Source organism: Botryllus schlosseri, chromosome 1 (genome assembly GCF_051294905.1).
Source record: "Botryllus schlosseri isolate E-star chromosome 1, Bs_hap1, whole genome shotgun sequence".
Lineage (NCBI taxonomy): Eukaryota > Metazoa > Chordata > Ascidiacea > Stolidobranchia > Styelidae > Botryllus > Botryllus schlosseri.
The window spans coordinates 164,005-180,687 of NC_137236.1; the positions used below are offsets into that span (position 1 = coordinate 164,005).

The 16,683-nt window shown below is 38.8% G+C and overlaps 1 protein-coding gene across 1 annotated transcript in view; it reads right to left on the minus strand.

Annotated features, from left to right (window-relative positions):
* Positions 1-1,972: 1,972 nt before the first annotated feature.
* LOC145439490 (uncharacterized) overlaps positions 1,973-16,683 on the minus strand; it is a 31,616-nt gene continuing 16,905 nt past the window's right edge. The window contains exons 3-5 of the mRNA XM_080316973.1: positions 13,573-15,012; positions 12,646-12,959; positions 1,973-2,577 (exon numbers count right to left, since the gene is read on the minus strand). Of these exons, the coding sequence (XP_080173099.1) occupies positions 2,455-2,577; positions 12,646-12,959; positions 13,573-15,012 (1,877 nt within the window). The 3' untranslated portion in view covers positions 1,973-2,454. The remainder of the gene's footprint in view (positions 2,578-12,645; positions 12,960-13,572; positions 15,013-16,683) is intronic.

Below are 16,683 nucleotides of genomic sequence, written 5' to 3' on the forward strand. Positions count from 1 at the left end.
AACTTGAGATTGTGCATTGTATCGATCATCCACCATCTTTCGTGACGTCATATCTTACATACAGTGACGACCGCAGCATCACAGATCATCATGTGCTGTACTTCATCGACACGGGTCACTGATTTTACTGACGTTTTGCCGGTGGCGGCATTTTGTGACTTAAGTGGCTCGATATGTCCAAACATACTCGTTTATATGAGTTAAGAAGTATGATGGCGGAATCCGTAGTAAAAGTATGAGTATGGAGACGAACATATTTTGGGCAATATAGTTGACCTTTAATCAAATCGTAAGCACCCGGAACCGTGTTACTGCATTGACACGAATTCATGAGCTAATTTTATCTTTTTAATCGTAGAGCGATAATTGACAGTTTCCTGTTGTGAGCATGCAAATCAGAATTACTCCATGGACATCATAGTGAGTCCTATATTACAAGGGTAATAAAACAGTGCAGTCAAAAACGCTGTTATAATTCGGGCTGGCCACGATGATTCGAGTGCTCAAATCTGAATCGAATATTAATTTTAATGATTCAAGTCGAGTAGTAAAAGTCGATTTTCTCAAGTACCGAAATTGTGCAAAAATTGACAAAAATTGTAGTTTTGACAATATTTTTCACTTTTGAAGCCTTGAAATCACGATTGGTCGCATAGCAGCAAATCAAACATATGGTACAAAGCTACGAACGTTACTGGAATAACATATTTTCAAAGTCATGATCATCGCCCAAAATTGCCACAGACTTCAATGAAATTGGTATGTTCGAAAAAATACCGAAGTATCTTCATTGTGATGCATAACAACAGGCATTATATTATTTAAGGTGACATAGAAGGTACATAATTAAACTTTTACATATTACATTCTGTTATGATGTCATATCCAGTAATACTGGAATAGTCGACTTGACTTAAAAGCTTTATATGTGATTTAGAATCGAACCACTCAGATACTCGATTTTTCCCAGCCCTAGTTATAATCAGGAAGTAATTTCGCTATGTAATGTCAAAATCATTGTGTTGGCCTGAAAGTCAGATGCGCACTTTGTTGGTCAGGAGTAGTAATATTCTGTTGCACACTTATTCATGTCAACATGCACACTCCTGAATTTTGACGATGCTGACAATGTTACTATTTATTTACGCAGTGCATTTCGTAGGGGCGCGTTTGATTACGAAAATGTGCCATAATTTTTCAAAAATATTGATGAACAATTCGATCATTGCCAGACTGACTGGTATCGATCACACCAATATCAAATCTCATCACATTGCATTCATTTTATCCATGGTCAATGTAGTAGAAAGTTGATATTTGTTGATGAGGTCGTGACATTAGCTCAGCGCTCTTATTTATGCCAATACTTTACATAATCCGCCATTTCACCAAATTCGATTACATAGCTCGATATTAATGACACAATGCGGTTATTAAAACATCATATCAGTGGGTAAATACTCTACGGCTTCGGGATGAGTAGTACTGGTAAAAAAATTCTTCAGAATTAACTGGCTATATGATAAAATTGTTAGGTTGGTTGAAAAACGCTGTAAACCAAATTTGGCTTCAAGTCCAACCAGTAGAAGCAAGATTCTTGCTGTAAAAAGTTTTGAAATTATAATTTAAAAAAATTCAAAGTTTTTCTTTCAACCGCATAAAATTGTTAGTTAATCAGTAGTGATGATGCATACCAAATTTGGCTCAATTCCAACCGCTAAGAGCAAACTTATTGCCACAGTAAAATTTTCAATTCCGTGATTTTATAGGAAATAATTATAGCTTTCAATACAACATCCATTGTAGTACAATATTTAAACTCAGTAAAGGGCACAGTAAAGGGATTTAAATGGATTTAGAATCAAAACCAAATCTGTTCAACTCCCTTCAGTGTGCCGTTAACTCTTGAAAGAGGCAACAAAAAGTCTTAGAGTTCAATAAATATTCTGCAACAATGGATTTTGTATTGAAAGCTATATTCACGTTCTGTACCACGAATAAGCTATTTGAGTAAATGTTTAAAGAGTTAGCTACCGTAAAATTATTTTATTCGAGTCCAAATTTTTTCTACCGCAATAACTTCGCTTCTAGTGGTTGGAATTGAGCCACATTTGGCGTGCATCGTCTCTACTGACAGCCCAACAATTTTACGTTGTTGAGAGAAAAATTTTAAAATTTAAATTTTTAATGATAAATCCAAAATTTTCTACTGCAAGAAAATCGCTTCTACTGGTTGCAATTGACCTAAAGTTGGCGTGCAGCGTTGTTTTCGCCAGCACAACAATTTTATAACACAGCCAAAGAATTCTGAAGGTTTTTTGAACAGCCCTAATGCAGAGAATGTATGTATAATGCTTTCTATGACTATGGCGTCACCAATCATGTGCGATTGTCACGTCACAAGTCTCCGCATACCCACATAAAATTATAGTGCCTTGTTAGTACACAACTAAATCATAGAATCGATCTCACTTCCCAATCCAATTTTCCAGATAGCGATTCAATCCGACGATGTCCGAGAAGTGAACGCAGTGCTGTTGCTGAGAAATTATTGTAACACGAATTCACTTCCTTCACCTGGAATGATGAATGAAATATGAATACAATGCCTGCCAATATCATGTTAAACAACCGTAGCTTTGCACAGACTTATTCAGGGCATATTTTGGAAGCTGAGTATGTTCAACATCATTGCGATCCCCATAATAAAGGCAAACGATCCTACGTTTAGCGCCACGGTCTTTTACTAATCCATTCAAACAGCTTCAATCAATTCTAGGAACACACCGTACTCTATAATTGAGATTACGATTTGATTAAAGTGAATGATGGCTAATTTTATTCACTTTCGCTTTCATTTTTGCGAGCGAGGCGGCCACAGTAGGATCAACTGTAATTTGTAATTGAGCTGCATGTAATTAATTATATTTTTTCATGTTATTTTAATTGTCGTTGAAGCATTTCTATTCTGTGTAATTGTAATTGTAATTTGATAAAAATTTACTAATTACAATTTCAATTGCATTGTTATTGAAACCTGACAATCACAACATAAAATAAGTAGCCCATTAACATGGGTGTTCTATGCGTACCTCGTTAACTAATGCAGTCATACTAAACTGTTTCCCATAGGTCAACTTCAGCTCTAACAGAAAACTTGGTGAATTACAATATAGGCTATTGAACCAAATCTTACTATTTCATAAATGGACGAAAAGCAAATAAACTCTTCTGTAACCTGTGCTCAACCATTTCCTACACCACGGTCAGTGTTTTTTTAAATCTCTTTCCAGTACTGAGGCTTGCTGCAGCAATTGCAAAAAGAAATTCAAGTTTTCAACCAAGACTTCATCACGCTAGATCACACATTTGTAGAGATGTTATCCCAGTCTTATCTCCTATCTTAGCTTAATTTACTGGGGCCAGAACCTTTCCGCATCCTAATGTTCATCAAATGCAGTCGAACAGTTTTGAGCAAGTGAAAATGTAACTGCAAACCAAGATTTTGTAATTGGTAGTTATCAGGAGCTTCTTTACTTTGCAGTTATTTTAATTTTACACACCTTATCGGTATCATCCTTATTGCCTTACCAATTACATTTCATTCACCTTACTCAGCTCTCTGTATTCGTTTGAGTACATTTCATTGACTGTCTTGTATCCTATTCGCTATTAGTCGTTGCCAGTCGCTCGAACTTTTGATTGTTAGTAGTCGCTTATAAAAATTTATTTTTTTGTATTTCTCAGAGCTCATGATTAGGAATAGTTCGAATACGTTCATGTTATTTTTCTAATTAAAGGGTATTCTACGTACTGTACTACGAATCATGAATGAAACATGAATAACTTAAGATTTTCGCTAAATACGTCGCTACAGTTATCAAAAAGCACCTCTCTACCGAATCAGTCAGACTTTTACCAGTAGTTGCAATTATAATTGTACTTACTTACATGTTTAACAGTAATTGTAATTGTAGTCAGGGTTCTAAGACTCGAGTCACGATTTCCTGATGACTCGACTTGACTCGGGCCATTTTCGCAAAATTCTGAAATGATTCGACTCAACTCGAGTCAATCTGTGGATTGACTCAACTTGAAATCGAGTCATTACGCATGACTCGAACCGAGTCATATGACTCGAGACTCAGACGGCCAAGATCGACATTTCATTGTAATTTCAAAGAATAGTAAAGTGACCATACAATCGTGATTTTGTCTATGGGTACTGGTAACTTGAAAATGCGACCAGAAACTGCTTCAAGTGAGGAAAATTAATATATTATGAATGTGAACCATTCGATATCAACAAATTGGGGTATAATAAATGGGTTACCAAGACTTTAACTGGAAGCTGAGCCGTCAACACAATGACTTGGACTCGAGTCATAATGCCATGACTCGGACTCCACCCTCTGATCACTGACCTGGACTCGGTGGTGAGTTGAAAATGACTCGACTTGACTCGAGTCAAAACTATGAAAATGAGATTAACTTGTTACTCGGAGCCTTTGTGACTAGGTTACAACCCTGATCGTAGTTGTAATTTGATATTTTTAGCATGGAGTAATTTTAATAATAATGTAATCAAACATGTAATAAAGTAATTGTACTTGAATTGAATTAATGTAATTGATCCAACTCTGGAGGTTGCCCTATATTTAAATTAATACACAGTGTAGGCCTAGTAAAGAAAAAATTTCAGTAGCAATAATCTGCTATTATTGTTTATGTTTATTTGGAAAAGATTTTGAGCGTACATCAAGCCTTCGAAATTGCGGACTTGGAGCCATATATTAGAATTTCCTTCTGGACACAACTTTAACAGTGAAGTTCCGAACATGTCCGGGAAAATCCGGACGTATGGCAATCCGAATGTATACCTCAATCCACAATCGTGGCAATACAAGTCTCATATTCGAAATAACTTGGAAATTCGGAAAACATCTCTGCGCACTTTTTTCAAAAAAAACAATGTTATTGTGATGCAACGATGCGCTCAGAAAATATCCACACAGCACTGTGATGATCGAAATAAGTGGTGTCGAAGAAAACAAATGTTGTGTAATATTCATGGGCCAAATTATACCCACTCAAGTGGCGAAATGTGCGCATAGTTTACAGGTTTATGTAAATGTATCGCCAAGTAGTTCTCCATAGAAGCGAAAACGCAATGCAAAACTGTTATATTCAGGTCACACGGAGAATAAAATGTGACACAAATATAGTTCTGATATATTTTTTTGCAGCGCTATGTCAGTTTTGGGTAAACCGGTCCCTGGCACCCAGAAATGGGTTTGAATATTGTTGAACCAAATTCCAACGTCACCATTTATCTATCTTATTCCTCACAACGTATAGTCACTACAGTTTTCACGACTCCGACTCCATCGCGGGAAAATTAGTCAAACTCCGACTCTGACTTCACAGCCCTGGTTACAACCCTGTCATAATCCCGACTCAAATTACCCCATGTTCCATGTTATTTTATTTCGATTATAGACATAGAATACAACGAACCTAGGCTAACCACGACGAACAGATGAACACTAAACAGCTTTCAAGGTAACCGCAATTTATATACATCCCATAGTTTTAGTAGAAGTAGTAGTAGTAGTAGAAGTAGTAGTAGAAGTAGTAGTTTTAGATTGAAATATTTAATTACAAATTCCCAGCAACTTTTCGCCGTCCGTATATTTCTCCCGCGGCCCTTCAAATGCCAAGGTCTGCTCTAAGATACTGTAATCTATAAGCTTTGGGGGAACCCATAATTTTCAGTCAGTCACAACAACTAAACCAAACCCAGTACACAATCAGCACACATTTATTACATTACTTGCATTGTGCGTCCGGTTAGTTGTGCTTTAGCTAGTTGCGAATTTTAAAAGGTCATTTGTTCTCGTTGGTGTTGCATTTAAAACAAACGGGGTTTTAAAAAACATTGTCTAAAACATGTTTTAAACAGTGTTGTAAACAGAAGTCGTTAGAAATAAAATTGTGTAAAGTTATGCCATAGGTGCGTGAATAGTTTCCAAAAAACATTGTATGAGCCAAAGAACAATTACGACCCAATACAGCCGACGTATATCGATATTGTATGGCTGGAACTCTAAAAATAGGCGGGTCAACAGTAATAGCACTTATATTTCGACAGAGGAACTATATTCATCCTATATTTTCAATTGTCGATGCCAATCCATTATGACGTCACAAATGAATATTCGTGAAGTCGTCACTTGAAATAAAATAAAAAACATGCTTTAAACTAGGGCTTTGTTTAAATCATGTTAGTTTTAAATTGATTTTTGTTTTAAATGGAGCACTAGTTTTAGTTATAGTTCTAGTTGTAGGTTTTGAAAGTGAGAATTTATAACGAATTTTTTTTAAACTTCAAAAATGATTATTGCTTTCACAACTACATTCATTGCAGTAAAGAATTTATTAACTCGAAGACTTTTCCTGTGCCCCTTATCGAGAGTTAACGGCACAATAATAAGCATACAGAGAGAGATTCAAACGAAAACCAAATTGGCAAAGTATGACGTAATAATACAATAAAAAATTAACGCTAGGCAAAGTCAGCTGTACCGGTAGTCATAGCAAGAGAAGAGAGAAAATCAAATTATACTATAATACACGGAAGACAACACACAGACAATTAGCGGTATATATTAATGGGAAATTTTGAGATTATATAGAAACTCATTCTGCCTACATAAATCCGGATTGGTCAATTTTATTAAGGTTGACTCCAAGACAGACAGATGGAAGGCAGATCTGCATCTAGCAATCACAGTGAACATACTGTCATTGTAATGACTGGCACACACCGGGTAGTTCATTAAATGTTGACCAATTGCAGAGTTGAACGCTGAGACCTGGTCATAGGAATTAGAGTCAACCGCTTCCTTACACCGACGAACAAGTGCAGATCGATCGATAGGTTTGTTTGCTGACCTAATTGATTTAGGCACATGTTGGTTCACTCGTTCTGCCAACCGCAAAGATGTGCGACCCACATACCGACTATCACAGTGGCATTGGAATTTATATACAATATTACTTGTTTGTAAAGCAGGGAGCACATCCTTGCGAGTTTGTGGCATGAGCGGCCTAGTCATGAACACCACTCGGGTATTTAGCATAAAATAGCACGATTGCACTGATGACCGAATTTGATTAGAAAAGCCGACTGACACTGACCCAAGCCAAGAGAGATGTATGTATACTAGGGTTGTCTAGATTTGGGCACTTTTTTTGAAATCTTGTTTTGCGTAATTGCACATGATAGTTTAGTGCATAAAAACACCTCCAAAAGCGATTTTGGTCATTTTCATCGCGATCTTCCTTGCGCGCAAAGCACCCAAAGACCCACGGGCGAATTCTCCTTACTACCGACGATTCACCGTTCCTGGCTTGTAGCTTTTGTCAAGTTTGCGGCCGAGTAGAGCTGGGAAATATCAGGTTGAATTATCTTTTTGACGATTGAACATACTTACATTCCTATACATTCCAAATGTGGTTCACCTTCCCGTATTTGGCATAGTTAGCCGCATGGTAGGCCTATGTATGAACGAATACAGGCATTTTCAGCTTGACTCAGTCAATGTGAATCAAAGACATATCGTATATGAATGCAATTTCATATTTATAGTAGCTCCAATTCACCTAATCCGCATCAGGTTTGCAGTATTTAATGCGTCTGAAGGAATGTTGCCCCCCCCCCCCCCCCGAACACAAAAACTCAGGCCTGTAACGTCCAAGACGTTGTCACAGTAGCGAATACAGCCAAAATGCCTAGGTAGGCTACATTGTGCAAATGTCAAAAGCTCACGATGCTAGGCTTCTTCTCAAAAGATCATTGTAGTTGAGTCTAAATGGGGGTCCTGATCCTCAACTAACAATGCATTCTGTCAGAAAACGTCCTCGGTGTTCTTACGGAAACAGAAACAATAATCTCAATACGTAGTTGTGAGCACATACCAAAGTGGGGGACGACAATGACTAATATGCCATTTTGTTAGTAGTGTTAAAGTCGTTAATGACGCTGCTGAACGAGGAGTTTAACTCAACACCGACTTTTGCTTCGATCATCACAGATGAAGAGCGCCAAAAGAAAAGTCTGCTGCAAGTTGTTGAGCTACATTATCAGAAGTATGACAACTTCAATAAACCAACATTGAAATCCTATAAGCCTGCCTTAGACTAGAGCCCGTTGTTATCCACTTTTTGTTTTACGCTTACCCAATTCTCAATGTGCTTTAATGATAATAACTGTCTTTTCATCCTTCACAATTGTCTCAAGTCACGTAAATGGTCGGCCTACTATGTCCGGATTTGTGTTTAGCCTTATTCTGCTTTTCAAGTCTGATAAGGCAAATTTCCTTACAATAAATCATCAAGTTTCAGAAACATTGTCTGTGCCAGATTTTTTTTTAATTCAGTCGTAAGCACATACCATAGTGGGTGACGACAATGACCAATATGTATTGAGATTATTGTTTCTATTCCCGTAAGAACACCGTGGACGTTTTCTTACAGAATGCGTTGGTAGTTGAGGATCAGGACCCCCATTTAGATTTAACTGTCATGATATTTTGAGAAGAAGCCTAGTGTCGTCAGCTTTTGACATTTGTACAATGTAGCTAGTATTCCGGCCGTATTCGTTACTGTGACAACGCCTTGGACAGTACAGGCCTGAGTTTTTGTGTTAGGAGGTGGGGGGGGGTCAACATTCCTTCAGACGCATTAAATACTGAAAACTTGATGCGGATTAGGTGAATTGGAGCTACTATAAAGATGAAATTACATTCATACACAATATGTCTTTAATTAACATTTACCAAGTTAAAACAAGCTGAAAATGCCTGTATTCGTTCAAACATAGGCCTACCACGCGGCAACCTATGTCAAATACGGGAAGGTGAACCACATTTGGAATGTAAGTATGTTCAATCGTCAAAAATATAATTCAACCTGATATTTCCCAGGTCTACTCAGCCGTTTTCTACCGCAATCTTCACAAAAGCTACAAACCAGGAATGGTGAATCGTCGGTAGTAAGGAGAATTGGCCCGTGGGTCTTTGGGGGCTTTGCGCGCAAGGAAGATCGCGATGAAAATGACCAAAATCGCTTTTAGAAGTGTTTTTATGCACTAAACTATCATTTGGAATTACGCAAAACAATATTCCAAAAAAAATGCCTAAATCTGAACAACCCTAATGTATACAGGGCATTTGTCTGGTCCATGAATTCGCGCCTGTTTGAATTGCGACATTTTCTTTGTGATGGCAGATTCAATTACGTAGTCTGGATATCCATTGTCAATCAACATGGATTTGATTTTATCAATCTGTGCCACGAGCCGAACATCAGAGCATATTATTAGCGCACGGTGAACTAATGACGAAATCAAATTTAATTTCCGTTGTTTAGGGCGAAATGAGTCCCAGCGAATATAGTGACCGGTAAACGTTGGTTTCCTATATACTGAAGTAATGAAACCGAGGTTGCTCTTTTCCACCAATACGTCGAGAAAGGCGAGTGAGCTGCCAGACTCTTTTTCGATAGTGAAGTTTAGCGACTCGTGCAAGTTGTTTAGAGAAGCTAAGAAAACATTGCAATCGTCTTCACTGTCGAAAATTGCGAATGTGTCATCAACATATCTAACATACATGCGCGGTTTGATTACATTTAAGAAAAGTTTGCTTTCTTGGAAATCAACAAATATATTTGCCAAACTAGGCCCAAGGGGTGACCCCATTGCCAAACCATCTATTTGGAGATACATGTATGGACTGCCGAAAGTTCATAAGAGCACCGCACCGCTTCGCCCGATATTATCGATGGTCGGCTCTGCGCAACATTGTTTGGCCAAATGGCTGAATACGGTAATCGAACCTGTGCGTAAACTCTACTCTTCAAATTGCGTTATTGATTCATTCACCTTTGTTGACAACATCAGAAACTTTGATATAAATACCTCGAACTCATTCCTTAGCTCCTTTGATATCACCAGTCTCTTTACTAATGTCCCCTTGAGTGAAACATTCAATATCTGTGCCGATGCGCTGTATAATAATAGCTCATTACATCCACCTCCTTTTCCGCGGAATGTCTTCATTGAGCTACTTGAAACTGCCACCCGTTCGGTTGAATTTAGCTTCAACAACAACATGTATCTCCAAATAGATGGTTTGGCAATGGCGTCACCCCTTGGGCCTAGTTTGGCAAATATATTTGTTGGTTTCCAAGAAAGCAAACTTTTCTTAAATGTAATCAAACCGCGCATGTATGTTAGATATGTTGATGACACATTCGCAATTTTCGACAGTGAAGACGATTGCAATGTTTTCTTAGCTTCTCTAAACAACTTGCACGAGTCGCTAAACTTCACTATCGAAAAAGAGTCTGACGGCTCACTCTCCTTTCTCGACGTAATGGTGGAAAAGAGCAACCTCGGTTTCATTACTTCAGTATATAGGAAACCAACGTTTACCGGTCACTATATTCGCTGGGACTCATTTTGCCCTAAACAACGGAAATTAAATTTGATTTCGTCATTAGTTCACCATGCGCTAATGATATGCTCTGATGTTCGGCTCGTGGCAGAGATTGATAAATTCAAATCCATGTTGATTGACAATGGATATCCAGACTACGTAATTGAATCTGCCATCACAAAGAAAATGTCGCAATTCAAACAGCCGCGAATTCATGGACCAGACAAATGCCCTGTATACATACATCTCCCTTGGCTTGGGTCAGTGTCAGTCGGCTTTTCTAATCAAATTCGGTCATCAGTTCAATCGTGCTATTTTATGCTAAATACCCGAGTGGTGTTCATGACTAGGCCGCTCATGCCACAAACTCGCAAGCATGTGCTCCCTGCTTTACAAACAAGTAATATTGTATATAAATTCCAATGCCACTGTGATAGTCGGTATGTGGGTCGCACATCTTTGCGGTTGGCTGAACGAGTGAACCAACATGTGCCTAAATCAATTAGGTCAGTAAACAAACCTATCGATCGATCTGCACTTGTTCGTCGGTGTAAGGAAGCGGTTGACTCTAATTCCTATGACCAGGTCTCAGCGTTCAACTCTGCAATTGGTCAACATTTAATGAACTACCCGGTGTGTGCCAGTCATTACAATGACAGTATGTTCACTGTGATTGCTAGATGCAGATCTGCCTTCCATCTGTCTGTCGTGGAGTCAACCTTAATAAAATTGACCAATCCGGATTTATGTAGGCAGAAAGAGTTTCTATATAATCTCAAAATTTCCCATTAATATATACCGCTAATTGTCTGTGTGTTGTCTTCCGTGTATTATAGTATAATTTGATTTTCTCTCTTCTCTTGCTATGACTACCGGTACAGCTGACTTTGCCTAGCGTTAATTTTTTATTATTGTATTATTACGTCATACTTTGTCAATTTGGTTTTCGTTTGAATCTCTCTCTGTATGCTTATTATTGTGCCGTTAACTCTCGATAAGGGGCACACGAAAAGTCTTCGAGTTAATAAATTCTTTACTGCAATGAATGTAGTTGTGAAAGCAATACTCAAGTTTAGTACCGCCAACCATATTTTCAAAAAATGATTATATTGGTATTATCTGTCGATTCTCATTAATGACAAGATCTTGATCCAGCCTTCAAAGCAATATGTCGTCGAAAGCGAACTACGGTTAGATATTGATTGCCTGCATGACCGCAATTTGATTTGTCAAATATACAAACTTCACATCGAACTCGATTTAGATTATTGATCGTTTGCTATAGACTAGACGTATTTTGCGTATAATTTCAAAATTTGGCGAATCTCTCGCGGCACCCATGCGAGACATGAATGACACAAAAGTGTGCCGTAGCACTCCGGTTGTACACCACTGCCCTAGTCGTTCGTTTACTCTTTCAATCCAAACAACTAGGTCGTCTAAATTCATCTGTTGCAATTGTTATGCGACGTGGGCCTGCATTCTGGATCATAAATTCGCTGCTGTGTACGACGTTATTAGTTCCTGCACATTCAGAAAACAATCTGGCAACCAGGTTTTGGGATGATCTTCCCCTAATAGCTGGGCTGTAATGACAGAGTCATTTTTCGACTCGAGTCACGATCAAGCAAATGTGCGGTCTACTAGCGTCATATATTGCGCACAATTTTCCATTTTTTGCCACCCAGCAATTAAATTACCGGTAAGTCAATCGTCATACACGCGATCGTTGATTGACTCTGGATTAGATTTTTTGAGATAGCAGCGGATGTCTATGCTAATCAAGTATTTAGAGAATCTAAACTTCGAGGTACGGCATTACCTTCAGCCATCGCTTTCGGTCCGTGATATTGATGATAATACTCCTGATATAGGCTATTCATATACCACGTATGTTCATTGAGCAGGTTGCTACTATATCGCTCCCATCGAATATGATTTTGAAAATTGCTATCTTTCCCGCAATAGGCCTAAGCGACGTGAAATGATGACACCGAAGCGATTGCCACGAACAGTGCATCGCCGCGAAAAGATATGAATATTGCACCATATCTGAAGAGGATAGACTTCACAATGACATGAATTCCAGTTTAACATATAATATAGTTTTCCTGCGAAAGGAATCATTTGAAAAAGTATGACTCACTTGTATTCTATTTTCCAGACACCTTGCAATGATGCCCAGCAGCTCGTCGTCGATACTGCAGCTGTTTAAATTCAAAGAACCAAGGCTTTGATTCCTTGCTACAAGCGATCCAACGATGTGAGCTTGATCGCGATTCAATGAGACCCAAGATGCGTCGATGACGGAAAGATCTTTCATAAAACTGTCGTCGCCCGATTCGTAGATTGATGTATATAGTTCCATGCGAACGTCTCCGGAGAATACTCCAGTCTTCTTCTGTAGTCGCGAGCGGATCGACCGAGCAAGATTTTGTCGCTTCTGTGTTTGATCCGAGACTGTCAAGCAATGCACAATGTCGTTGTATTCTTAATTATTCTTGCTTTACCGTTTACTTAACAATTGAATAATTCACGCGACTGTGAGCCAGGGTTCAGATAGAGTCATTGAACTCTAATGTCTAGTTCACAATAACAAGAGCATTTCATGCGCATCAATATCGCATGTTCGACTAAGATCGGCTCCAGAATTCATACCTAAGTGTTGGGGGTTTATTTAGGCTCACCCTCCAGAAGCTGTATCTTTCAAAAAGCTTAGAAGTAGGCCCTGCTACAAGTCGGCGGATGCGAAATCAAAAATGCAAAAAATCGGCCTGGTGTAAATGACACCTTTAGTCGACAGACACCATAAATACCCAAAACAAACTATGTCACATATAGTGATTATCGATAGACCCTGGTAGCGCCCACGTCCAATAATCTGCGAACTTATGAAGATTTTGGATGTATAAGTTTTATTTGACGACTGAATGTAAATACTTTTTTACCAGCCGTGTATGAATTTAAGATCTTTCGACTATTTCACCCCTTCCATTGTGACAATACCATAAGCGACCCATAATAATCAATCTGTGCTACGGCTGAATAGCCGCGGAAAACCATGATTACTCACCGCTGTGAAGATCGCTAGTAGATTTCATGTAAACGATGCCTGTAACGAATCTTCGAACTACGGACCATCGTTTCTCATGTAGATGTTGGCCATCAAAGCGAGAGAACATTTCGAGCTCCATTTCCGAGATAAAACTAGCCGCCAGAAATTCTTGCATGCTTTGATGACAGAAGAAGAATGTGAAGTCGCCTTCCATCAAGTGACGGCTGAGGATGTTGTTGCCAGGCACTTTCGTCATCAAATCCTGCACTTCGTCAGCGGATATTTCAAACCGATCCAAATCTGCTTTGTAGAACACGACTCGTCCCTCTTTCATGCCTTCAAACGCCATTGCCTTCAATTTGTTGATAATCGAGAGGATTTGCTTACGGTTCCGGATGTTTTCCACACTCCTTAAGACTAACAGGACCCTGCTGTACAGTTCTGTCACGGTAGACGGAGGAGGTCTATCTGGATCAATTGCCATCACCACTGCTATCAAAATCAGGAAAACCGGGACCGATACTAGTTGTAATAATCGTGGTGACATGATTTCAATCTTCTCCCAGAGATGCTTCCCGTTGTCACAGAGAAGACACGTGAACAGTTTATAAGCATCTTGTGGAGTGAGACCATTGAGTGTGATTATTTCTTCAGGGCGTGCTTCCGCCGGTAATTCGGATACTTTGAATTCACGTGATGAGACGATGATCTTGACGTGACGAAGGATGTTGCGGGATAAGATATTGTACATGATGGTCGCAGAGTTCGCTTCCTGATACGGTTTTATATTTCGAAGGCTACACTCCTCAAAATCCCACTTCATTTGATCAAGCCCGTCAAAAATGATAACTGCATCACTTTGATTCTCGACCAGCCATTCGAAAGCTTCATCTTCTTCAGATGTATTTTTGAAGAGGCCGTCGAATAGAAACTTGGAGGGTTTGATTCCGTTCACTTCTACCATGTTCTTCAATTCAATGTAATGTATAATTATTCGTTTGTGTTCATCCTTTTCATTCACAGAGTAAGTTCTAAGGGCTCTTCGAGCAATTCTACGCATAAGAGTAGTTTTTCCCGATCCTGCAGAGGCAACGATAGCAGTGTAACCAACTTTACCGTCTGGAGGTAATTTCTCAGAGTTCAACATCGATCTCATTATCTCTTCCATTGTTATCAGTTTCCCATCTTGGTCGGATCGATTGTAAAACCCGAATTCCTCTGTCAACTGACTTTGAAAATATTCTCTTTTAGATCCAAGAACAGTTTCGTCAGTTGAAGAACTTTTTTCGGGTAAACGGCCTTTGTAGTAGTCATCGACATCGACTTTCTTCATCTGCGGGAAAACCTCGAAGTCAGGCTCGTGAAAAAATTCATTCTTGAAGTCTTCACGAATTCCACTTGCCGCTTCTTGGCGAGTATTGTCGTTTATGAGCTCTATCAATTTCTTGTAATTAAAGCCTGCAGAAAAGAGAGCTGAAATTAGCAAATATATCAAAACTGCCTGTAACTGCAGAAATTTCAGGCCTAATCTGGGTACACGACGTAGCACTGTCAGCTGTCTTCGCTCCGGTTGAAACTCAAACGTACGCGTCTTCTTGGGTCAAGTACGGTTTTTAATGATCCAAATTCCCAGCGATTATACAACTGGCATCATCAAGAAAAGTACGCAATGCATGAATAATTTCCCAAAAAGAGTCAAACAGCATAGCGATAAACCCCTGCCCCTAAAACAATTCAAATAACACCCCCCTAGGTCTGCAAACTTGAGCCAAGGAATTGCGGAAAAAATCATTCTTGGGGACTGTAACAAATTCAATGGCCTGAATAAGGTGAGCCAATGAAAATGTAATTTTCGGCGGTCTCGCATTGGCGTCCGTGAAATGGAATCTCGAATTTAAACGACACAATTACTTGAGTGATCTATTCACATATTGTTACTACACGGTCGTGCTTGGCAGGGGTAATTGAACTTCTTATACGTGTAAGCCATTGTGTCACAGATAACACAGTGACATGCAGCTAACGCATTATATAGCTCTTTGGCATGCAAAAAGAGAATAGAACCATACTAGAAATAATTTGAAGCATGTTTTCAAATCATTCCTTTACATTTTGACGCAATATTTGATAAAAAATTGCAGTAAAAAGAAAAATAGTGAAAAGTTGCAAAAAGTTGCACTATAAAATCCCTCCAAGCAGCTTGAAACATCACTGTACATACATTCTGAGATCTAGGAAGCTGTAAAAGAGTTGCACAAACTTACCCTACTGGTTACCTTTGGTCTGGTCTTTAGAGCGGCCAAAAAAGATATGTGTAACTCCTTAATTGGGAAATGAATGCAAAAAGTTTGGGAACCCCTGACCTACAGAAGATATGAAGGTCATAGCAAAAATACATTATTATTGCTGATCAATATGTTGCCAGCACCAATTCCAGTAAAGATATGGTGATTATGGGTACGAAGCAGTGTTGGGATCAAGTCACTACCTTCGAGTCACGAGTCATTTCGAGTCATTGCACATTTTGACTCGAGTCAAGTCAAGTCAATCGATTTTCGAAGGTGACTCGAGTCAAGTCAAGTCACTCGATTTTTGGAGGTGACTCGAGTCAAGTCGAGTCAAGTCAAGTCAAGTCACGAGTCAAGTCACATTTCAAGTCAAGTTCGATTTTCGGAGTATGAAGTATGATTACATCATTGCATTTTGTAAGCTGTCTGAATCACAGATTGAGTGGTCAGGTAATTGATTCTGCTCCGATGAACGAATGTAGAGTTAAATATACACGAAATATGGCACTGTATCGCTCACATAAACGTAGAACTGTTGAACTACCTAAGTAATTGCATATACTCAGTTTATAGTTGCCAGCCTTAATAGCCAATAGAGAAACGAATTGATAAGATGCAATGCATTACCCATTTTTACATATTGATATGATACACTTCGAATCTGCGGCAGTGGTTAAGGAGTGTATAAACTATATTCGATTCCAATTTCGATAAAACAAGAGGTTTGGGTAAGGTAAGAACGGAGAACAGAAATATAAATTTTCTATTAAATCACTTTACTACTAGTTTTCGACAAAGTAAGCTGTAAGCTTTGATCAATTCGTTTGTGGTCAATTTATTT